This window comes from Cydia splendana, chromosome 6 (genome assembly GCF_910591565.1).
Source record: "Cydia splendana chromosome 6, ilCydSple1.2, whole genome shotgun sequence".
Lineage (NCBI taxonomy): Eukaryota > Metazoa > Arthropoda > Insecta > Lepidoptera > Tortricidae > Cydia > Cydia splendana.
In genome coordinates, this window is record NC_085965.1 from 20,323,731 (window position 1) to 20,350,413 (window position 26,683).

A 26,683-nucleotide genomic window follows, 5' to 3' on the forward strand; every position below is an offset into this window, starting at 1 on the left:
CTTTTACATTAGCTCTACTCATGGTGGTTTTCTTGGGATTTTAGATGCGGTCGTTTCCCGTTCCGTTCCGCCCCAGACATTTTAGAGGGTATTTCAACCTCAAGGTCGCTGAAGCCTCTTCTGGCCAGTTGCCTGGCGAGGTGAATGGTTATACCGCCAGCCGCAGGGGGCACCGAACCATCGCCATCGGCTATTCATAACGAACCACCGATGCGAGCAGGAGAGGTTGACAGCATGGTCTAATAAAACATGGTCTTCCATTCCCAGAGTGACACGCGATTACGTCACAATAACATTGCCACTTTATTTCAACATAACATGTTACATGGGTACATTATACCTATGGTTAATAAGTTAAAATATTTCTTTATAATTTTATAATTTTCATTTATATGTATTTTAGCTTAAATTTTACAATAACACGTCATTTTTAATTACTCGTTAGCAATATCTTCCGATTCACGAAAGAAATTTCAGACTTTCGGGTAATTCTGTTTATACTACTGGCAACACAGGATAGCGCTGGGCACATTTGACAATTCGGATCTAGATAACTTCATGCCCTGACCGTCATCCTTGTCGAACGCGTGTTAATTGTTATTTCCTTCTCGCTCAGTGTCAGCAGTCGCAGTGTTTTCCAAACTTTTCACGTCGTAAGCTTGGTAATTAATGTGTAACTGTGAATTAGTTTTTTAAACGTTTGTCTTGTATAGATAAATAAAGTTTAATTTAATACATTAGATTTGTTTTATTTTACTATGTTTCTACATGAATAACTTAAAATTAATGCCGTTAAAATAATTTTCACCGTTGGTTAAAATTCTCCCACATTTCAAAGTTTGAGAACCTGTAAACAGCATGATGACGTAGGCGCGTGTCAGTTAGGTCATACGCGAATCTCGGAATGGAGTACCAGGCGGAGTATATTATTATACCATGGTTGACAGTAGGGTCGGTTAGATGTTATTACCGTTCACCCCTTACCCCCCCGCTAATTTGCGCTAAGTATGGCCAATTCACTCGCTTTCTCTGATTGTGGTAAACTCGCGGAACAAAAATATGGTTGTCTGGTAAGTCGGTTTACGGACGATAATTTTGCGTGATAACGTCATAAGAAAACATTACCATTACTTTACGTAACGTTACCATGGAGATTTGTCCACAACGTTACCATGGAGATCCGTCCACAACGTGACACTTTTTCGTGCATGCTACCGGTGTTCATCGATTTATAAGACGTTATCACGTCAAAAGTATGCTTTTACATGCAATAAAACTATTTGATTTGATAGCCATTGTAGTAGTCCTTTACGATCTACGGTTTTGTCAAAAGTATTTTTACATGACATTGTATAAAGAATAAGTAACAGTCTTTTTATGTTCGTGTCTCTGGCAAATATGAAATACTAGAAATTTTGACATGTAGCGCCTATACCTAGGTGTTTGAGATCTCATAGCATACAGAATTGTTATCATGTCACGTACCGAGATTGATAAGTGTGTTAATGTCACACGTGAAAAAGGGAAAGGAATAGGTGGCATTTCATAATACTTATTTCACCTGTGTTCCCCAAAAAACTACTGATAGTATGCCTACTTACAAATTTTAACAAGTCAGCATCGTGCCTGATTTTTGTAACGTCTTGACTTCTTGAATCCATTAGATAAAATTGGTCAAGAGCATGTCGGGTCATGCTCAGTGTAGGGTTTCGTAGTTACTTACATAAATAGTGTAAACTAAGTTGCAGGATAAATAATAAAATATTGAGACAAAACAAAATATTACTCTTTTAAAATAAATTTTAAATAAATATTATAGGGACACTCTTACACAAATTGACCAAGACCCACGGTAAGCTCAATAAAGGTCTCTGCCCACTACACCGTATCATACCATAACCGTGCTATGAACGTGTCAGGCAAAACAATATTCTTTGTATTAAAAAGTATGAGATAATGAGACTATGCCCACTAGCCCGTTCCGTCATCGACCATACCCGTCGCGTGCCATGCACGGACCGTCAAAAATAGTCGGTGAGGATATTTTGCCGGTGCCGAAACGCTCCGTACACGGCACGCAACGTTGCCAGAACAGAAATGATATTTTAAAGTGAAACTTTTATTCTATATTTTTTGTATTTTTTTAAATATTTTTTTCCAATTCCGCCAATAGGCAACGATCTGTCTACATATTTACCCAATGCCGTCGTTCTTTCTCGATTTGTATTGACAAGTCTTGCCATCATTTATAATATTTATATCTTTGAAATGAATAGGTACATGTCACGAAAACATTCAATATAATTTTGAAACCTATCGACCTTTAGGTATATTAGTTTCTGATTGTTCCTCAGTGTCCCATTTCGCTTTAGCACTTAGTTTAAGAAATGTTTGGAATTGGCTCGGTGTCAAGTAGCGTTATTAACTGTATAGGGATAATTGTTCGACCTTCCACAGTCAGCCCATCGTCTATCACTCCGCACCGATACTGATTGACGATGCGCTCGCTACCTGATCTATCATCGGGTCGGGTACACTTACAGGCCCTGTACAGGGAGAATCGAGAGGACTAGGGCTCGGAAACCGTTTTATTTTTCAAACCGGTTTAGTTCATTCCCCGGGAACGAAAATAATTTCGTTTCCGTTTGCGGTTACCGGTTAAAGAACTGTTCTATTAAGAAACCGCTTTATGCCAAACTTCGATCAATTATTTAACCGGTTTTTAATTAACGAAATAATACGGTTTTGGAACGATATTAACAGGTATTTCAATACCGGTTCCGAGCCTTGAAAAGGTCCATATTGCCTCTCCAAAGGTCACTGATAATCGCATTATCGCATGCGAATTGCAATACATTTGATGGAACGATTGAATTCGTTGCTCCTACTTACTCATTAGCCAGCTATTATCTAAAATCGCATACCATTTGCTGCAAGGACTGTAGAAAGAAGCCTTTAGTGTGAAGTTTGATTGTATAGACTAGTGGTAGAGACATTACCTACCTAGAAACGTATAGATACAGATAAAGTTGAAATCCTTTTTAGGGTTCCGTACGTACCCAAAGGGTAAACACGGGACCCTATTACTAAGACTCCAATGTCCGTCTGTCTGTCACACATCACACACCACAGTTGAAATTTTCACAGATGATGTATAATTTCTGTTGCCTCTATAACAACAAAAACTAAAAACAAAATGAAATAAATATTTAAGTGGGGCTCCCATACAACAAAAGTGTTTTTTATGCCGTTTTTTGCGTAATGGTACGGTATCCTTCGTGCGCGAGTCCGACTCGCACTTGGCCGGTTTTTAATTTAATGTTGCCGCTGTTTGGTTGTTTTGTTGTGGTACACATACCTACTGACGACGCTATTTGTTATCATGTTATCAAAATGAAAGTGAGTTAGACCATGGTCTAATAAAACATGGTCTTCTATTCCCAGAGTGACACGGGCCTACGTCACAAGAACATTGCCACTTTATTTCAACATAACATGTTACATGGGTACATTATACCTATGGTTAACAAGTTAAAATATTTCTTTATAATTTTCATTTATATGTATTTTATCTTAAATTTTACAATAACACGTCATTTTTAATTATTCGTTAGCAATATCTTCCGATTCACGACAGAAATTTCAGACGTTCGGGTAATTCTGTTTACATTACTGGCAACACAGAATAGCGCTGTCACATTTGACAATTCGGATCTAGATAACTTCATGCCCTGACCGTCATCCTTGTCGAACGCGTGTTAATTGTTATTTCCTTCTCGCTCAGTGTCAGCAGTCGCAGTGTTTTCCAAACTTTTCACGTCGTAAGCTTGGTAATTAATGTGTAACTGTGAATTAGTTTTTCAAACGTTTGTCTTGTATAGATAAATAAAGTTTAATTTAATACATTAGATTTGTTTTATTTTACTATGTTTCTACATGAAGAACTTAAACTTAATGCCGTTAAAATAATTTTCACCGTTGGTTAAAATTCTCCCACATTTTAAAGTTTGAGAACCTGTAAACAGCATGATGACGTAGGCCCGTGTCAGTTAGGTCATACGCGAATCTCGGAATAGAGTACCAGGCGGGGTATATTATTATACCATAAGTTATTTATTTGTCCTTTTACTGTCTTTTACAATGAAATAAAATTATTTACCATGAGTTAGACCAAGATATTAAGTCTGCAGCGATTGTGATAGCCTGGACTGTGCAAGTGTTATTTTAAACGTCAAACACACTTGAACATTCTGTGCTGTCAAAATCGTTGCAGAGTTATCTAGGTTTAAGTCTAAACAAACCTTGATACTACGATTAAGAGCTTTAAAACGATATATTATATATATGGGACACTTCCCATACTAAAGTGCCCGTTCTCCTTTGTCCTAACTAAACAAACTAAGCACCCGTTTAATGAAATCCAAATCTAAAAGACTAGTCAATTTAAAATAAATAAACGGATAGTTTTGCTAAATGAACCCAAACATTATTATCTTTTTTGTTAAAGTTAAAGAAATGAAATACATAAAATATCTTTATTATCAGGCAACTAATGTAATGTCCTATGCACAATACCTTAAAACTAGCATTGGTACAAAACATGATACATACCTACTCGTATATATTTTTAAAACTCTTCTGGTTTTGCCCGAGCATCCCGTATGTTTGACCGAGCGCTTTGGTTCAGCTCAGCGAGCAATTGCAATGAATCCTAGTATCCATCATTCGATACAGGATGTACAAAACTGACATCGGGAATTACCACTTGTCAGTAGTATCTCTTTAACAATTATGGTTTTTACAAGCTTGTATCGAAATGGTCAAGCAAACCTATACTTGCCTATACTCTGTATCTTTAGGTACTTAAATAACAAAAAATTATATTGTACATTTTCGGGTACTTACCTAGTTATAACGTTTATTGATTAACCAACCAAATAAAAAACCACCTGGATCTGTCACTGAACCACCTGACTTTAACCTACATTATTTGGTCATGTAATGTTTTCATCTACCCTCAACTGGCTTAAGAAGCCATTTGAGGATTGAGGGTAGATTTTATTTACTCTTTTTTAAATACCTAAAGATACAGAGTATAGTGTAGCAGAAATAGTACCTACTCATCCTATTAGTTCTACTAGCACGTAAGAGTGAGATGGTAATAAATACCTTTTTTTTGCTACTTCTCTGCGGGACTGCATGCAGCACAGCGAGTAGGTACCAGGTTTAAGTAAGTTGGTAAGTAAATACTTAATTATGTTTTTGAGGTATTGAGTTACGCACCTATACTTAGGTATTCTTGGAGCATCATGTCTTACCCTTCAATTTTCAATTAGGTTAATTGTAATTAGGTTATTGTATTAGGTTAGATAAGCCGATGGTTAGGTATGGACGCAAATGGGAGACTAACAGGCGAGGGCTTTTTTCAAATTTTCACTCCCCTATCTTCAAATACAACAAAAAGTCCAAGAAAGGTTGTAAGGTCTAAAATTTCCAACAAGTTATACCCTTTTTTTTAAAGATAACAAAGTACTGAAAGTATCTAGTTCTAAATAAGTGTAATTAGCCTTGTTTTAATTATATCCACTCGCCATTCTAAGCCAATGAATTTCCCTCATAAACGCTAACAATATACTTATACATAGAGACACCTTTATAATTAAAATATGACATAAAATTTTATGTAAACGGCTAGAGAGCGCTGTAATAACTCTTAATACCTATATCAAAGTACAGTCTAAAAAATATGTAAAATATTGGATTCAAGATGGTATACTTCGAGAAAGTCAACAATGTAAAAGTGATACTGATACTGAGAGGTGTCCATAGGCTAGGGTTAATTGCCGCTAATATTAGGCCGGCCCTACGCTTCTTTCTCAATTCGTCCTAGTTTTACTGTGGCCCCTGTGGGGTGTGCAATATGGCAATTTCATCCTTTTGAAATTATAAATTATAAAATCCAAATATTTATTTGATCTCTAGGATATTTTAACTGTACATTATGCTATTCTTAGTTAACATTAAATGCATAGATTAGAATAGAATTTATTTCATAATCGCTACCTAATATATTTAATTATCACTCTATTATATTTAATTCAGAAAGCTACAGATGACAGCTGTCAAAGTATAAAAGAAAGTGACATGATCAAAGAAAGTGTAATGTAATTACAGAGATCTTTCTCGATATGTCAAGATGCGTTGCGCCGTGTCAAGCATGTGGATCAATCCGAATAAAAGTAAAGTGATTGGTGATGGCTTCTGATAGATGAAATTTATAAATAGAAATTGTAAAAAAATGTAAATAAAAACAAATCAACTTCGTAAAATTACTTATATTCTTAATATTATAAGTATTAGTTTAATTTGTAGGTAGGTTTATTTTAATTTTAGTTTAGTTTTTAAATGTTTAATTCATAGTTAGTTTTAATGTTTTTATTTTTATTTTTACTTCAGTGTTACGATATATTAAATATATACATAATTATAAAAAAAAGAACAACTTCGTTACACATTTAAGGCTACTATATCACTTAAGCGTCAAGCCATATCAGTATAGGTATAGATAGCTATACCTGTAGGGCTAAGATGCTTTATCATTTGTCACCATGCCTGTCACGTTCTAACAAATATGTAAGGGCGAAAGTGACGCATGGCATGACAGGTGATACAAATGCGATCGTGATACCGCTTCTGTTTACGTTTTTTGTCATTGTTATTGAATTTTCTGTAGGCAGCTGTATTTGTTACGGTGTTACGAAACCGGAGGTTTTTTACCCAAGCCGAAGCGGAGAAGAAATAGCCATGATCCCAATGACAATATGATAATGAGCAGACAAGCCGCCTGCAACACACTTAAACCGTTTGGTTTAAGTGTGTTGCAGGCATCCTGAAATGGCATATTTTGTGTGTGTTGTGTTTACAACACACACAAAATATGCCATTTCAGGATCAATTAAATACAGTTTCTTTTATTTAATAATTTTAACTTATATTTTAGTCTGTTTCTGAGCACTGTACATCGGCGAATTAGTATATTATGTAGGGTAATTGTTCATAACTAGAGCTTCCGCGAGTCTTACTTAATCCCCACTCTCCAAGAATATCGTGAGGCTACAAATTTAAATTGATTTACTAGTTAAAACTTAAACTATAGTATACCTAATACTTACTTAAATATAACTTTAAACCTAGCACTTTATTTTTATACTATTAGTGATAAAAATTGATTAAATAACTAGTAATTAGCTTTACTTGACTCAAAGTTACAGGATATGTTACACTTGATAGAACGTATTTCGCGACAATAACATCTACCTTTTGAGATACCTATACTATATATCTTGGACGTAGGCGGATAGTAACCACTAACAATTATTACCACAGTAGATATATAATAGTTTGCAAAAACATTTTATCTACTGTGGTAATAGTTGTTAGTAATGTTAAGTTTCTCTCACCCCTTTCAAGCTAATAACCATAGATCTCATATGCCAAACAAGGTATTTCTATGCACATTTAAATAAACTATACAGACATACGAGCGCAAAACACGATTCTAGTAAATAATACAGATCATATCTATACAAATCATCATTAATCTAACAAATAATGGTTTCTCAGGGACAATTTGGGAGTTCCTAACGACTTTTCTTACGCTGCTTCTGCGGTTGTGGAGAGTATATAACTGTTAACGACTTGATTAAGTTAGTTATTTGCCACTTTGTCTATTTAATCATTCATGATTCATACATGCATATAATATGGAGATTTTGGCCGTACAATTCTGAATTGTACTGACGAGTAGGTACCTACAAAAGATTTAAAATTTTCATGTTTTGCACACATGTTATTAAATCATAATTTTAGTCTTCTATGGCGAATTTATTTTGTTTACCTTTATTTCCTACGTTTCAACGCAGGTTACACTGGACATGATGGTAGTGGTGGCTAAAATTTAATATGAGTACGAAATCAATTCATATAATTATCCCTAGCTCGATAGAGGGCCCGATTATACAAGAGCGATAGAGAGGCAGATAACGAAATTACGATTATAGTTTTTCGCGGCCCTCTGGTGCTCATCAGTAAACAAACCCGGCAGATGGCCACGTGTTTACCACGGGCAAATCGCACGGGTAATGAGCATAGCAATCATTTCCATCAATTTACTAGGGCCACCGTCCACTGGCCTCACCAGAGACAACAAGATTTTATAAGAGGCATTCCAGAAAAGTGTAGGGTACGTGACGCTATTTTTTAACACTTCTGGTAAAGCTAAAAAGCCGGTATTTAGCATGATAACGTTTGTTAACTTTAACTTGAACGGTATAAAATACGGATTTTTGCAGGTTACTATAAATTAAAAAAAATCTGTATCTTTAGGTATTTAAAAAAAGAGCAAACAAAATCTACTCTCAAATGGCTTTTTAAGTAACTTGACCTGTACCTTTTCAATCAATGTTTAGTTGTTGTAACAATTAGTGTACGATGGAATGTCATTGTTAGTTGATCATAGGCAGTTTACAGCCAAGTCAGAATAAAATGACAAAAAGATTAATACATAGTACCTACCATCACCATACTGCTGTGTCACAATGAATCCACCTCCTTTTAATGAGTTTTTTTGCTTACTTTAAAATCATTATCAAAATCGCAAAAACAGGCATCGTGATGTTTTTTCTGTGCATTTCCTTTCGTGACGGCTGTTTTAAACCAATCAATTTATAGTAAGTATATAGTAAAAGACCTTATTGTACGAATAAGAAAAACAAAACGGGAAAAACACACATCATTAGTAGACATGCTTTAGGTGAAACCCTTTAGGTGATCTCTTACAGTTAACCTTTGAGTAATTGAGGAACAATTTTAATCTCACGGAAGCTACTCAATAGAGCCAGCGTGGTGGTCTGTAGAAATGCGCCCTAAGGGCCACCCCACACTAGCGTCTTTTGAGCGTTGGCGTCTAGTCAGCGCTATGGAAAATGGCGTCGCTGCGCATTAGCGCCAACGTTGCGTCGAGCAGCGGCCATAGAGTCGACTAGACGCTGACGCTCGGGTGACGCTAGTGTGGGCTGGCCGGTGGCCCTAACAGTCCAGATGTAATAGCGGTCCTGGTACCGAGAAGCAGGCTGAGTAGGCTGACCCACTCACCGAGCTCATACGCTAGGGATAATCGAGAGCTCATCTTACTAACCTAATCGTATGTGGTTATCATAGATTTCCTGGCGCAGATCCCGCACTATGGAGACACTGTCAATTTATTATTAGGTATAAAGGTGATATTCGGCAACTGCGGCTGCATACTGTGGTGGCTTTACTGCTGCGGTCTTGACGCAGACGCTGTCACTGTCAATTTCCTGGATGAGTGACAGATTCAACGTCCTAATTGCGGAAGTAATGCGGTTAGGGACATTACTCATTATATAATCGTAGGTAGATTATACCTACTAATGAACCTCCAGGTCTATTTGTTTATTATCTTTGTCTCTGTACATTGTATGTAGGTAATATCGACGGCAAAGTACCATGAACTCCTAACTAACATTTTTAGTAATACACATTTTCATTCATTTAGTAAAAATAGTTAGGAGTTCATGGTACTTCGCCGTCGATATGCTGATTAATACGACTGTTTGTGTTCTAAATAAACCAAAAAATATATATATCAAGGAACTCGTTGTCACCTTAAGTCGCAAAGTGTAGTGTCGTTGCCGTAGGATTTATCAGAGTAGTAGGTACCTAATTGAATAAAATTCGCGTTAGACCCGTCTATAAATGTGAGTAAATCATTCATTCATCCATTCATTCATTCATTCATTCATTCATTCATTCATTCATTCATTCATTCATTCATTCATTCATTCATTCATTCATTCATTCATTCATTTCATTCATTTATCAGAGTGGTCATGTTGCTTAATAAATTTCTGAGCATGTCTCTATCGCCAAAGAGTTTTGATATTTTCGTGGTTCAATTTTGGAATCTTTCGCTCGCTGAGTGGCCTAACAACTGGAGCGGTGCGACAGTATCTCGCTTGAGAGAGACTACCCAGCCCTCTCTACTAAATACAGTTAGTAAAAGATGGGTAAGGTATAGTATAAATTATCTCAGATGAATTTTTCGGGTTCGGGTGCTAATCCGTTAAACAAAAGCCTTTGTTTCTTTTAAGAACGCTCTACGGCACGCGCCAAAGCAACCATTTCGTTTAAAAAGCAACTATCGTGATAGTATTAAGGTTCAAATTCATGGGACAGCTCGTTCAGAGAACAATCAGGGTGGTCTTGTTTTTGGAGATAACAAAACGTCTTATCTCCGTTATGGGCTGTTTTATGAATTTGAACCATATAAATAGAATGGTAAGTTTGCTTTTTAAACGGGCTTGTTCCCGTTACTTATGTCGGGGCTATTAGCAGTAAGTAGTGTAACCACTGCATAAAGGAAACAATACCGTTTGTTTAACAGATTAGTGTCCGAGCCCGAAAAAATCACCTGAGAAAATTCATACTATAAGGACGTAGTATCTCTCTAGTGAAAAGCGATCTGTACTACACATGTATGTATATTGTAGGTTGTAGATTACTAACAAGCATTTTAGTAATGAGTGGAAAATTTCTCTATTTCTCAGAAACTGGAGTGGATTGTCCGACTTTTTGAATGGGTCTCTACCTTGTGCTTATTTGGAATTCGTCAAGTTAAGGATGACTCACGCTAGACCGGGCCGTGCCCGGGCCGGGGCTTCCGACATGTCATTTTCTATGACGGCTGATCGGTGATCACGTGGTACTTTCCGTAGAAAACGAAGTGCCGGAAGCTCCGGCCCGGCCCTGGTCCGGTCTAGCGTGAGTCATCCTTTATTTGGATTTGTATCAATCAAAAACTTTGTATCAGATAGTTGGGTCAAACAGATCACTGTGTTATGTCTTTCCTGTAGACATACACAAGAGTTAAGGGCTATAAAGGTTAATTATCTCATTTAACCCTTATCCACGTGAAAAGGTCCTCCTTTTATTTAAAGAACTATGATAAAATCATTACTTACATGCCCACAAGCTGTTAACTATTGCCCACAGGAGAGAAAACTAGTGTGTTATCGCGAACAGTACATTTTTCTCTCCTGTGGGCAATAGTTAACAGCTTGTGGGCATGTAAGCAATGATTTTATCATAGTTCTCTAAATAAAAGGAGGACCTTTTCACGTGGATAAGGGTTAAATAAGAAAATTAACCTTTATAGCCCTTAACTCTTGTGTATGTCTACAGGAAAGACATAACACAGTGATCTGTTTGACCCAGTTATTACCTATTTATGATTCAGATAGACCTTTTAGAATCTTCCTTAGAAGACCTTTAGAAGGTCTTTCAAAACCTTTGGCTGTTTAGCTTTTATTAGAGTTATATATTTTCAGACTGTTAATACACGGGTTCAGATAAATGCACCATTTGTAACACTTTGAGCTTAACTTTTTAAGAATAAATAAGAAAAATAGAGAAGTCTTTTTTATTTGATGATGACGATGAAAATTCTTCCAGATACCCACCAACACCTACTTATTCATGTACCTATACTTATTCAAAATATGGAAAGATCTTGAAATCAATCTAAATATACGTAGGTATTAGTTGATTTCAATCACAAAACGTCTGCTTGTCTCATTTATTCATGTTTCAGATATAACCGATTTTCCAATTTCACATGCAAATTCACATTAAAAGTCGGCGAATCACCCGACGCATACTGCGCGTCAAAATGACGTATTGTACACTGAAATGACGAACAGCCTTCGTCTTTCTGACTGGTCCAAGCTGGAATCTGGAAAGTGTAACAGACGGCACGTACTGTATTAGAAACTGATTACTTTCCAGTCATTTAGCTTAATTAACTTCATTTACGAACATTTTGCTTAGCTTTTATGAATGTTTTATGGTTACCTAGTTTAAGCTAGGGAAAGACATGTGTACGCTAAGTACAGTCAACTACATAATGTCTACATCGCGATTTATATTTAGAAAAGTTGGTTTCAGAGAACAGTGACAGGTGAATAGCGTATAACAATTTTTATACAAATTTGTAAAAACTTCTAACTCTTATTATATAATTTTCATAAATTAAAAAAAATTAAACGAACGGGCATACCTACTTAGTTGCGGTTAATATTAATATTATATTACACATCATCGTTCACGTGGTTACTAAATAATTACGCATGTGAGGGGGGAAATTATTTGTGTCGGACCGTTTTGCTTTTTTGGCTAATTGATATCAGTTTTGAATGCCACGCCTCTCGTTGCAGCATAGTCAATTAGGCCATTTTGGCCATTTTTGAAGGGCTCTAGCGCCTTAAAAAACAAAAATATAAAAAAAAGCAAAACGGTCCGACACAGATATTGACAATATTAATCTGTGTTGAAAAAATCATTGCTCTAGCTTGAAAAACCACGGAGGTAAACGAGGAGTACGTTTGTATGGAGAAATGACCACTCCTGTTAGCTCTTAAATCCATCTTAGATGTTTAAGTAATTCGGGTTAAATTTGCTACATTTCAACTGACCGCTATTTGTGAAACAATTTTCCAAGCAGGTTGTAGCTCCATTTCAAAGTAGTTTCGGTAAAATTGTAACGAAATGAAACAATATTTAATAATACATAAAAAAAAATACTTACAGTAGGTACACATGGTCCTATTTTCCCGCACTATTGCGTAAAATAGCACTTTTCGTGCGTATGTCAAAAGTTTAAAGGGACATATGTAATGTAAAACGTTGTACGATACACGTGCGAATAGGTAATTCGCAACTCGTGTCGAGTCGAATTTATCGCCACACGTTTCGAATTTCCTCTTTTCCGCACTCGTATCGTAAATAACTATTATTTATTTAGTAAATTATCTTCAGACAAAAATCTTCTTAGTCATTTCTGCTAACTGCAAACTGCGGTAGCGCTTAACCCTTTGACTACAAGCTTATTAACTATAAGTACAAAGACGTACGAATTAAATTTAACCCTGTTTTAACTTGTAATTAGCGGCCACTAGAACGCGACAAAAATAACTCGCCTCTTTAGATCCTGTCGCAATTAAAACTAAGTACATTCGCGCTTGCTAATGAGAGTAATTAAAGGACCATTTGCGTACGCGACGTACGTTATGGCTTACATGTTTATAGAACAAGGACTAACTAGGGTCTTGCCTTCGTTCCGTGAAAATTACACTCAGGAGCAATTAAAATGGATAGTTTTGTATATAATCTTTATACTAGGTGACCCGTTATATCTGTCGAGTCACTAGAACTCACTAAAAATTGCGTTTTGCTCGTACCTACATATGTGTTGCTAAGACATAAGTTAACATTCTTCCAGAAACCTCTGGTTTTTGTCCAATTTTAAAGATGTTTGGACTGTCATAGTAGGAGAGCTAGAGTCGGATCCGGGGAAGTGGCATTTCCCGCTACGAGTATAAGTAACTAGCGTTTGCACACAAATTTCGTTGCTCTTGAAACCGGTGACCATTTTTCGGAGCTAGCTCTTGGAGTGTTTTCATATTGTCCGTTCCAATATCGGATGTAGGGTCCTACATCCAAATTTTGGGCCGCGGGGTGTACTGGGGCGTGACCGACGCCTTCCCCACATTTAAATTACAGATGAAACGGATAGTTGTTTGGCCGGATACCGGATAACGGATTTTCGGCCTGACCATCGGCCGAATATTCGGTATCTGGCCGCCGAATATTCGGCCGGCGGAACTATACCTAGATTTCGGTTTTTCAGGTGCGTATTGTGCAGTTTTGACCTGTTTCATAGTGAACGTTCTAGGTTCGAAATGAGTGCGCGTGCAAGTGAGTGGAATGTTTCAATTGTTGTAAAATAATAAACGGGTACGATTATGACCGTGACTGTTTCTTAGATCGGTCATCGGTAGGTCACTATACGGTATCCGGCCGGATATTAAAATCGTGGCCGGATAGGCCGGATACCGAATAGTAACCGAATATCCGGTGAATCTCTAATTTAGTTACAGAGTTGTTTTATTACACATTTTACTTCTATCCGATATCGGATTGGACAGTGAGAAAACGCTCTTGCACGGTTCCACACGTTCGGCACGAAAACTAAACAATAGTTATTTGTTTTACAAGGGGGCAAAGTTGTTGTTTAACCGCTCGTGCTAATATTGATATCCGAGCAAGCGAAAGATTCCAAAATTGAACCACGAGCATAGCGAGTGGTTCGAAAAATGGAATCTTGAGCGATGCGAGGGTTTCAAAGCACGAGGGTTAAACAAAATTTGCCCCCGAGTGAAACACAAAATTTTTCACCACACCAACCCGAAGCAAATATTAAATGTAAAATATCAAACAAAATCAAACAAAATCAAATTCAAATGAATGTTATTAAATATTTATCATCCAATATCATCATTTAAAAGTCAATTTTACCAACAAACATAAGAAAACAACTCAAAATTTGCATTTGATTACTTTGCCTCACATGTGAATTACTGATAGCAAAGTGCAACTTTGCTATCCGTTTTTGAAGTGCAAAGTAAGCCTTTCCGAGCTGGTGTGGTGAAAATTAAATTACTTATTCGCTTTCTATTATAATCGCCAAGAAACTAATACATTTAAATTTTAAATGTAGCAACATGCATCACTCCGCTTTAATTGTACATTCATATTATGTTATCAGAGTAATTTAATTAAGTAGTTTGCAAGTTGTACAGAAAATAAGTGTTCACAACTCATCTTATCTAATTAATAAGATTACCATTGCGTTGCAAATAGAGATAAGTACCTGGATTACACCGAAGTACGAGTACAGTGGCGAGACAACAAAATGTCTCTCGGAGAGTGAGAGTAAAATGGCCGAATGACTTTTTAGAAGTAATTTTAAATTTTGTGGCGACCCATTCATTATGAATCGCAAAGAAATCTTTTGAAAATATACGAAGCTTGATACCCATTGACCTCTAAAAGAGAAAATAATAGGACGTTATATAGTCATAATTGTTACTACAAGTCGGTTTCTTTCATGTTAATTTATATTTGCATACATTTTCCATAAATATAGAAATCTAGAGATTTGCGAGGTTGTAATAAATATAAAATGTAATTAGTTTGATAATATGGTAATTTTACACTCTTGAGATTTATGATTCTTGATCTAGTGCGTATAATTACTGCTACATTTAGACTTTGTATTTCACTGTTTCACTGACACTTTGTATAAACTTTTTCCCATAATTAATCGTTTCCAAATGGTCCTATTTTTCTATACAGCTTTTTTATCTATTTTGGTTTACTCGTTTAGAAAATCTGATGATTAATATCTGGGAGACCGAGCTTTGCTCAGAAAACATATAAAAACTCAAAAATGCGAGTTTTCCCAGAGATAAGACCTAGCTAGATAGATTTATCGGTCCCGAAAACCCCTATATAGCAAATTTCATCGAAATCGTTAGAGCCGTTTCCGAGATCCCCGAAATATATAAATAAACAAGAATTGCTCGTTTAAAGGTATTAGATAGATAGATTAAATTAGGTAAGGTACTTATGAAATAATTTGAGTAGTGAGAACTATTTCAGAATTAAATTGGACGTACTTTCCTGTTGATTGGCATTAATTAGAAGTAAAGACGTTATTAAGAGCCCATCAACGTGCACACTAGCGCCACAGCTAAATAATCGTAATTATTTTAATTTAACGAAAGATTTTGAAAAAAGGGGGCCGCTACGTACTGTATTGTGTATTTAAGTAACTTTTGAATACATAAAACTAGTTTTTATGTTGCTAGTTTCGTTGATCTAGGAACTCACAAAAACGGCCGTTTTAACTTTGGACGCATAGATTGACGAATCTAGCAACATAAAAACTAGTTTTATGTATTCAAAGGGTACTTAAATACACAATACAGTACGTAGCGGCCCCCTTTTTTCAATATCTTTCTTTAAATTTAAATAATTACGATTAATTAGCAGTGGCGCTAGTGTGCACGTTGATGGGCTCCTTAACTAAGTATGTTTCCATTACTCCTTAGGTTCTATTCGACTCTTTGGAAAAACATGTTGTGACATGGCTAATGCCACCATCGGCATTTCCAATAAATAGAGAATATTACACAAAACTCTGCGTAGAGGGCGGCACTAGCACAATCACAGAGGGCCTACCGCGAAACACGAAAATCGAAAGTATTTTGCCGCTCTATCACTCTTGCTTATTCGATCGATAGAGAGGCAGATAAAGAAACGTCCATTTTCGAGAGTCGCGGTAGGTCACCTGTAAACAAACCGCCCTGATGCATCAATGTCATAGTGAAAACTTGTCAAAAAACTATTAAAGGCCTAGTATGTATAAATTACCTATTCTATGGTTTATTATTTGCACTCTGGCGGCAGAACATTGCAGTAATACCTATTAACTCATATTTCTCTTTACTTGCTGTTATCTCTCAATAAGTAGAAGAAATCGACGGAACCTTACTTGGAGAATTTATGACGGGAAATGGTTTAACAGTTCGTGGAAACGGATATTTATCACAAATCACAAGAAAATCTATATGTGATGTGTAGGGTTTTCTCGTGACATAGCATCTTAAGAATCTAGCCACAATAGGGTATTTTCCACCTAGTCAAATCAGTTACTTTTTTAGAACTGTCAAAACGATTTGCTAATATGGAATTTATATGAAACATTACATCGTGACGTCACGGTCAACTCACCTACTTTTTATATTTATATCCGATTTATTAAATAGAACTTGTGTTTAAAAATAACTCCTATCTGTGTTTTTCTAATAATTATCTGGTGCTTTATTACATGCATGATGTAAAATAATTTATTTTAAATACAGTATAATACCCTATTGAAGTTAAGATTTTATATATGTGATTGTTGTGACTAGTCAACAGCCTCAAGTGGTCCATTTTATTCAATTTCTACAATTCCTTATAGGACTATATATATTGCTACCGTTTTCGTTCACTTAAGGATGACTCACGCTAGACCGGGCCGGGGCCTGGCCGGGCGCTTCGTTTGTCTCTGGAAAGCACCACGTGATCACCGATCAGCCGTCACAGAAAATGATATGTTGTCGCACACCTCGCTCGGCCCGGGCTCGGCCCGGTCTAGCGTGAGTCATCCTTTAACCTGCATCGCAGCATGGTTTTGGAGCGGGGCTTTTTGCTCCAATGATCTATAATAAGGCATAATACCGTCGGGCAGGTAGTAACTCAATCATACTCTGTGGTCGCGGCTCCATGTTTGAAGCGCTATTTTGCGCCCCATTTGAGGAAGTAGGTAGCAAAATACCTACAAGGCGTGAAAGTACTTAAGTGCGTTTGATTTTTACCCGTGCCTACTGTTGGGAAAATGGCGCCATTCATTTATTACGCAAGACGTTTTTTGCCAGTTTTTGACCCCCTCCGTCCCCTATGTAAGAAAAAATAAGAATAGGCTGACCACCTCCCCCCTATATTGCCATATATTACGTAAGAATCTAAACAACAAAATGGTTTGATTTAAGTGTTTAGTTTAAAAAAATAAACACATTTGCAATGTTTATTTGTACCTACCTACAAAGGTATGGATCCGTTTAAGCTAACTCTGCACCGTGTTTAATAGCATAGAGTGTGGAAGTATTATTTTAAACGTCATAATTTCATATAAATTGTGATCTTTGTGATCTTACGTAAGAACTATGAAAATCCTCCCTCCCCCTTCTAAGAAAAAATTAGATATGTTCGACGCCCCTCCACCTTAAATCGTCTTACGTAATAAATGAATGGCGCCAAATCCGGTAAACTGCTAGGACTGTAGGACTAAGTATATAATCAGACATCAAGTGCATCTGAAAATGACAACCAGCCGCAGAGGTGCTCTACCCCTCCGCCCTGCATGAACTACTGTGCTGTGCATGCTGAAAGACGTCTAATGGTCTATCACGAAAAACTAATCGAAATTTTGTCATCTTCTCCTCTATCGTTCTTGAAAATCGAGCATTACATTACTTACTTGCTTTATTACCTATTGCTTTCTTCGTTAAGTATTTGATTTACAATACAATACCAAAACGGTAAAATGAAACAGAACATAACATTTGGTATGTCGGCTTACGAAGACGACTTAGAAGAGAAGGGAACTTGAGGGAAGTACCGGAATATACCTATAATTTCTTTAAGCAAAGATATGAAATTACAAACCTTTTCCCAGCAGGATGGGTAACATTAGTTTGGTTTAAAACCCGGAAAACAACACAATAGCACAATGAGAAACATATCGTGTAGCACAATGAGAAACATATAGTACGTGTAGGTATGTGACACTGAATTGATATAAAACCTAATGAGCAGTAATAAAGTAGCTTATAACTTCATTGCTAGCTGTCTCAATGAAATAAGAAGCTAATAAATATGTAGCAATATATCCTTTAGTTGTGATTCGAAGAGCGATAAACATGAAAAATGTCCAAGAGAAGACTGCTGTGACTTGTGAAATACACTCAACTCAACTCACGGTGGAAAATATACAAACGTATAGGTGTAAACTGAGCATTCGTAATACTTATTAAGTTATTAAACTTCTACTTAGGCTTGTGTATTCAATAAACCATTGTTATTAACATATACATAAGGATTTTGTCAAAATGCAATATGAAGTCGTCGAAATGGGCTGTGCATCTGAAAACTGAAATAAAACGTGCAAAATTTTCCCAATAACTGGATATTTGCCAGGAAAATTTACAAGAAACCTCAAATCATGCAGTTTGGCGAAGCCATGAAAGCTTTGAAGTTTAGACTTTAATTCAACTACATAAAGTCTGGTTTCCACCTTAATTGTAATATGACGAAGATGTGGAAGTTGTTTTAAAATTACCATAATAATAATATAACTGGTGCACTGTCCAAGAATAGTTATTTTACTGTGTAAAATAGGGAGTTAACTTGTTCATTATGCATTGCCGCGGCCACGCAACACGGACCGTAATGTAAGATATAAGGAATAATAAGCATTATCATCATCATCATCATTTGGCTTCTAAGTATGCGCATCTAAAGCCATTTAAAGTGTTTCTGTGATAGATTTTATTTTGAAGCGGCCAAGTAAAAAGTATTTTGAAGCAGCCAGGTAAAGGCTATTTAGGAAAATTTTGAAGTTCTTTCACAGACACCTTGGTCGACAAGGCTTGAAATGTTCGCCGCGATTATGTTTACTATATCATAATATGTCATACTTCGGAAATTCAGAAGGTGGTAGAGCGCTGCGCTGGTGTCCCGAGGCCGGTACTTCAACTCTCACCCAACGCTGTGAGTTATTTCTCTAATTAAAAATAAAACTTCGTTAGACGACTGTTCTGCCGAGAATACCGAGTACAAAAAAATATTTGGACAGTTTGAATGTTTGTCAATTAATCATGCGATAATGGCTCTGATCTGTGTAATACTTGGCATAGGTACTTATATATGGTCAGAATCACGGGAATCTTCCCCTTAGGACCTCCTAAACAGTTGGTATTATATGGGTATACACCAGCATATTTGTTCATGATAAACACACCTTTTCCGTTTAAAAATAAATAATCCAAAGAGTTGTAAAATATATATATATCTGGAATTTAATTTTAGTGCCGATTCGAATGCGAGATTTGGTTATTTATATGTGCATTTTTAAACGTATTTTTTCGAGAGCTTACCTCGTGTTATTTTATTTCTATTTGGAAACTCTGAATACTCCCTCGAGGCCGGACGGTTTGCATGCGGTGTCAAAATAAGTTGTGGCATGAATTAAACCAAGAATCGATGAATGTTCCGTGCACAGACAAAAAATCCTCCAGACTTAGCATAGTCGCGCTACCCCCTCTGCCACGCATATGGTAATTTTACTCCATGTTCGAGTCGAAAGTGTGTGACGTCCGTGAACTCGTTCGTCGTTTGAACGGACCAATCACGGCACGGGACTTCGCTCACCTCGTCCCGCGCACCCCCGCATTTTTGGCATCATCGGTTGCATGAAATAATTGCTCTAAACTCGGTCTAGAGGATTCCTAGTCTATGGTTCCGTGTAAAGGCCATTTTACCAAAATGTTTATGGCGGTTTATGATTGGGATGCTGATTGGGAGTATTAAATCTTGCCAACGAGATTATTCCTTTAACGAAGGTTGATGTAATGATTAAACCAGTCTTTGGATTTTATGGCTCACTTTATGCAGACGTTTCAAATAAATAATTAAACGACCAAACAGTTCTTCATTAAATAATCAATAAATGTAAATGAAGTGACAATATCCGAGGCAAATTAAGTAAATGCAATATGTAAGTAGGCAACTCTCCCACAAACCACAGTTGCAAAATATTTTAGCAATATTCGCCAGTAACTGGCCATCGGCCAAAAACTGGCCACCTTAAACTAAAAATGAATTCTATTCACCTATAAACAGAATTCATTTTAGTATAAGGTTTCAATAACTGGCCAGCCTTCAATAACTAGCCACCTTATACCTACTAAAATGAATTCTGTTTAGGTGAATATAATTCATTTTTAGTTTAGGGTGGCCAGTTACTAACAGGTGGCCAGTTACTGGCGAATTACCCTACAAGCATTCATATCTCAGTTATCTATTCATCTTTGATGATGAATCAAATCTCCTTCTTAATTTCACTTCAAATCAAAACCAACTCAGTAACTTACCTTCAAGAACTCATTTTCGTTAGTCAAAAATTGTCTGCATTCGCACGATTATAATGCATTTTTCAAAGGAAGGAAGCTATAAATAATATGACAGTAAAAGTCTGTTATGGTGCGGTGTCAGAGTAACGCGGGGAACTCTTGAACGTGGGTGTTAATTAGGTTTCAAAATTAAATGGCACGGATCCGGAGCCAACGGTTCATTAAATAAGTATAATTACCTGTATGCGACGATACTCACTTAATGATTCAACTAGTTTAATATTGTCAAAAAGGTTGCGCAGTTGTGTTTTGAAGGCACATGCACAGATACCGCATTAAGGATGACTCACGCTAGACCGGGCCGTGCCCGGGCCGAGGCGCCCGACATGTCATTTTCTATGACGGCTGATCGGTGATCAGGTGGTGCTTTCCATAGAAAACGAAGCGCCGCAAAATCCGGCCCGACCCGGTCTAGTGTGAGTCATCCTTTATGAAAAGCATTAATGAAGAGTGCGAGGTTAATTTACACACATAGAAGGTGCAATTTCACGTGAAATTCTCACTATCTCTATCTTTTCTTTATTGTCACTATGTTCTTTTATGTATGTCTATTGTCTGTATGTTTACGAAAACAAAATTAGGTAAGTATCTCACTAGATAAAAATATAGGTAGTACAATAGACATCAACGCACTACTTATTCATTAAATAGTAGCGCGTTGATGTTTTTTCCTCTTAACGGCGGCGACATGTGATTGGTCGAATTCATTTGTTCTATAAATATTAATATTAATGAGCAGCATTGCTGAATACCGTCTTACAGTCCTACACCAATTTCTAGTGCAACAGCCTGTATGCCACGTATTATCCCATGGATAAGTATTAATTTAGGTAGATATTTTGCGATATTAAGACTATTGTTTACCTCTACTTGTGTTGCTGTTTTCTTTCTGTATTCAGGTGTGCAATAAAGAGTATTTGTATTGTATACGGTACATTAAGAAAAAGAAAACCTACAAAACCACCGCGCAACTTCGTCATCAGCCGTCTAAGTAAAATGTTATCTGTATTCAAAGACAACATACCACGGATTACTCTACTATAAATGTCTCAGAATAATTTCTAGATTTACTATGATTAACTTAGCATGCAAAGTGTCTACGGAATTATAATAATTAGCAATGTCCCGTGGGATTTAGAGCGAGAGAGCGGCTGGACTGGTCCGATTGAGCAACGAAAGCCAGCAGTCATTATTATTACTCTATTAATTGTCATCAATTAAATGGACACTTAGGATCATAGACAACTTGCTGATCATAGACACCGCAATCAAGCGTTTACAAAGAATCGCAGTCACTATCATCATATTTAAATAAACAAATAAATATATCAGTGCTCTTATCTTAAGCTTGTAATGTGTTCTACAGTTGCATCCTATATCGTATTATTCTACCATCCCATGTTTATCAAAAAAAAAAAAATTCTACTCGTCGGCTTTAATGGTTGAATGAAGACTTCGTATACCAAACTGAAATCGCATACTTTTACTATAGGCGGCGACTCAACTATAATGACTTCTTACGAAACACTTTAGTCAAATGTACCTAATGAATTCGACCAATCACATGTCGCCGCCGTTAAGAGAAAAAGATATCAACGCGCTACTATTTAGTTAATGAATAAGTAGTGCGTTGATGTCTATTTTACTATATTTTTATCTAGTGAGATAAGTTTTTTTAATTAATAATTTTGTTAATTATTAAGGTTTATAGTAGGAAAAGTATTTAATACAATAGTAATATAATAAAGCTTGTGTTTCGTGGCCGAGGCATAGGCATAAGTGATCTGCGCAGCGTTTAGGGCCCTTTCACACTGGCCTGTGGCGGTTTGCGAGCGTGTCCGGGCATTAGATGAAAGTGAATGCGGCGGGGCGCGTGCTGCAGCGGTTTTAACACTAACTGAATACATAAATCCTAATCAATAAACGTGCAATATTTGTATTATTCCATACCGAAAACAGCTAAAGTAACACGGGGTCTAGTCAAGATGACGATCGTACATCAATAAAGCGCCAAACGAAAAGAAAAACGTATCGGGATGACAGATGCTACGAAAAGTCACGTGACTATTTGAATACATTATTTCATGAATCTAGTATTTTAACTGGATAAGGCATGATGGGTGGGGGAAATGAGCGAACGGGATAGTCTTATGTATCTTTCAGTAGGAGTAGCAGCGAAAGCGCTATTATTGTTTGTCCTTGTCACAGTCTCACATTTTTTTTTATTCCCCACCATAAATTAATATGGGTTATGGTGTGCAACAAATAAATTCGACCAATCATAGTGTCGTATTGCCTATGTTTTGTCCCTCCGAGGCACGCGTATACCACTTCTATAGGATCCTACCTTCTATGCATTATTTAAGTTTCAATTGGCATTTTCTTTTAACGATTGTCATGTTGGCTAGGCCCTGTTCGGGTGTAATCATCTCTGAAGCAATTTCCATGCAGTTCTATCATACTGGTATGCCAATTTTGGTTTACGATTTTCGTGGACAACCAGTTCGTAGTTAAGTTAACAGTTATATTATTAACTTCTTACCAACCGCCTCAGTTAATCGGTAGACCTTATACGATGAAATACAGCTATCAAAATCATCATAAAATCCATCCTTTAATATCATAGAGTGTAACGCTATCTCGAATTAGCATTCATATGATTGGCATTATAAAAGCAACTATGTATATTGGAAGTATTTAACTAGATTTTGCTTCCGTTATAAACAATAATTGGGTAGAAATATCAACGTTACGGTTAGGGCGATTGTGCACTACAATGAATTTTACTGTCCGGCAGTCCGAGTTTTTACGGTCCGACATGGCACGCCATTAAATGTATATAGTAGCTTGTGCACTACACGTAATTTTACCGTCCGACATTTTACTTTTCCCCATTCCGGACCGTTTTTTTCCGGTCCGAGATGACAGCTATGAAAAACGTGTTTATGCTTGTGCACTGCGTCTGGTATTAGTATTATTCATGACTTGGCCGGGCGGGGGGGCGGGCTAGGGGGGGTGTGTTTCATGCCACTGCGCCGCACCTGCAAATAAAAAGACGGACAAGTGCACAAGCCAATCATCCGTTTTTTTCATGCCATATCGGACCATGAAAACTCAGACTGCCGGACAGTAAAATTCATTGTAGTGCACAATCGCCCTACGGTGATAAATTAGATGGGTTTTATTAGAAACGTCTGCGAACGATTACACAGACAAGACAGTAATTTTTTCCACTTTTCCGCACTTGTATCGTAAATAACTATTATGTGTTAATAAAACCATTTTCACATCAATAAGGGGCTGTCCATAAATTACGTCATCGATTTTTGACGATTTTTGACCCCCCCCCCCTAAAATCATCCAAAAATCATGCCTCGAATGACCCCGTTTCCTCCTACGTCATGCTACCATCATCCGATGTCCAGACCCCCCCCCCCCCCCAATTTGAAATGACGTAATTTATGAATAGCCCCTAAGGAACAGAGTAAATATGAGCATTAATGAACAAAAATTGTGAAAGTAGTTACTTACTGTGTTGCAGACCTAGCAGGTATTAAAATGTATTAAATTTGATCGAGATAACGCCTGTATGGCGCCGACAGGAAAAGTGTTGGCGAGCCGAATATCCGGTAATATCAATACGAATAAACACTTTGCGCTCAAAACTTTTATTGGAAAGTTAGGTTAAAAGAATTTAAAAAAACTTGTGCGCTTAGATGTCTACAAATTCTACAATATTTTAGTCAACATCTTGTGGAGTTTGATTACGAATTATAAAAGTAAGTACTAGTTTCTGCCCACGACTTGGTTTGCGTAGAATTATGATTTCCGTGATAAAACCTATCCTATGTTCCCAGGGATTTCATCTAAATTTGTTCAGTGGTTTAAGCGTGATATGAAGAGGTAGGTAACAGACAGACCGAGTAACTATACTTACTATCTACTACTAGTTTATAATCGGTAATTATGAAAGTATAGTCAACAAAACTGAATTAATGTTTGGAACTGTAACGCAAAATTATGAAAACTTTCGCTTTGTAAATGCTGGAAACGGTGGTAATGATAATGCATAAATAATTGCAGATCAAATTGAATAAGCACACATTTAAATTCTCAAAAAAAACTGATAAAATTATGTACTTATATTGGACAGTATCTTAAGTATAATTTATGATAATGACGCCATATTATTTTGAAGATTGATTTGCACATTTCTAATAGGTTTTCCTGTCATCTATAGGTAAAGAACTATTTTGTGTATTTTTTCAAAATTTTAGACCCAGTAGTTTCGAAGATAAAGGGGGTGGGGGATGGTAATTTTTTGGCTATTTTCTTAAATAACTTCTAACCCACCCAAAGGGCAATGGAGAGGGCTATGCTTGGAGTCTCTCTGCGTGATCGCATCAGAAATGAGGCCATCCGCAGCAGAACCAAAGTAACCGATATAGCCCTCCGAATCGCTAAACTTAAGTGGCAGTGGGCGGGGCACATTGCCCGTAGAACCGATGGCCGTTGGGGCGGAAAGGTTCTCGAGTGGCGACCACGTACCGGAAGGCGCAACGTGGGTAGACCCCCCACAAGGTGGACTGACGACCTGGTAAAGGTCGCAGGAGTCCGCTGGATGCGGGTGGCGCAAGACCGGTCATTGTGGCACTCTTTGGGGGAGGCCTATGTCCAGCAGTGGACGTCCTCTGGCTGATATGATGATGATGATGTAATAATAAAAATATATATTTGAAATTCTCAAAATGAGCTCTAATTTACATATGTGTACCAAATTTCAACTTATTTGGTCCAGTAGTTTCCGAGAAACGAGGCTGTGACTTTCCTTTTGAGGCACGGAACCCTAAAAAGGACACTTATAGTTTGGCCATCCCGACTGTCCCATTTCAAACATAGACAGAGATAATCACCCAAAAAAAAAGGCATGAGTATATTTTATTTTAAATCTTAGTTACTAAAATTGTGTTTGCCAGACTGTAATATTTTCTATTTAATACCTATGGGTCTTTTGTTTCGCGTCTGAAAAACTTGTGGCTGTGGTGGTAAGTCAGTTTACATTTTTCTATTACCTACTTATTACGTACTTACTGAAGAATTTACGCTAAAAAGATGGTATAACACAGCCTTATATATAAGCGAAGAAGAAATCGCAATTCTTCAATATTGAGCTTAATATATTACAGATTAAACTTACATTGGTGTAGATTTGCGAAAATGTTTGCTCATTTGCATATGGGAACCGGGTGACAGATGCAGTTATAATCCGCCCTCAATATACTTCAGGCAGTAGCGTCTACAGTTCAAAGGCCAACAGATCTACATATAACCGGCATTACAGTCGAAAATGCAACCGGCTGCAGTGGTGTGCAATCACTGCAACCTGCTGTCAAGCTCAAGAGATGGCCACGCGGCCCGAAGACAGGCAGAATAGCCGCAGCCCTCGCCTCGAGCGCACGCGAAAAACGTTCCCAACGAACGCCGGAGTTTCAAATACACGAGTGTTTTCAAATTTCTAACCGATTTGAATTTTGAATCAGTGAAATTTATTTATTTTTTCAACTCAGCCAGCCAGTTCGCCGACCGGTCAGCCATGCGGAACCTCTTGAGGTAAGTTTTGCTATGTTATTAATCAATTTAATCGTCTTCGTTCCCTTAGGGTTATTGCCAGGGAACGGCTAGCGATAAAAAGTATTTATAGGAAACTTTGCACTGTAGCGGATATGTTTTTATTTTTATATTTATGACTAGAAGCCAATTAAATTCTGGAGAGTTTTGTAAAAAAGTTTTTTTTTCCTCCCAAATCTTGAGGAATTGAGAATCAAATAGAATTGTGTAGTAATGGATTGCACTTTTTGTAAGTATACATGATCATAGGGATTAAATGTGCAACGTTCTTTGTAGTCTTCATAAGTTGTGATTTCTCACATAGATACATTTGCGTGTGAACAAATGTATGAGGTAGT

At 37.0% G+C, this 26,683-nt stretch overlaps 3 protein-coding genes across 3 annotated transcripts in view; 1 reads left to right on the plus strand and 2 right to left on the minus strand.

Annotated features, from left to right (window-relative positions):
* LOC134791716 (uncharacterized) overlaps positions 1-26,683 on the minus strand; it is a 498,190-nt gene that overhangs the window by 171,163 nt on the left and 300,344 nt on the right. The window lies entirely within an intron of this gene.
* LOC134791766 (large ribosomal subunit protein eL22-like) overlaps positions 1-26,683 on the minus strand; it is a 375,980-nt gene that overhangs the window by 97,493 nt on the left and 251,804 nt on the right. The window lies entirely within an intron of this gene.
* The window catches only part of LOC134791753 (uncharacterized), an 83,669-nt gene continuing 83,031 nt past the window's right edge, over positions 26,046-26,683 (plus strand). Inside the window, exon 1 of the mRNA XM_063762900.1 lies at positions 26,046-26,327. Within this exon, the coding sequence (XP_063618970.1) occupies positions 26,311-26,327 (17 nt within the window). The 5' untranslated portion in view covers positions 26,046-26,310. The remainder of the gene's footprint in view (positions 26,328-26,683) is intronic.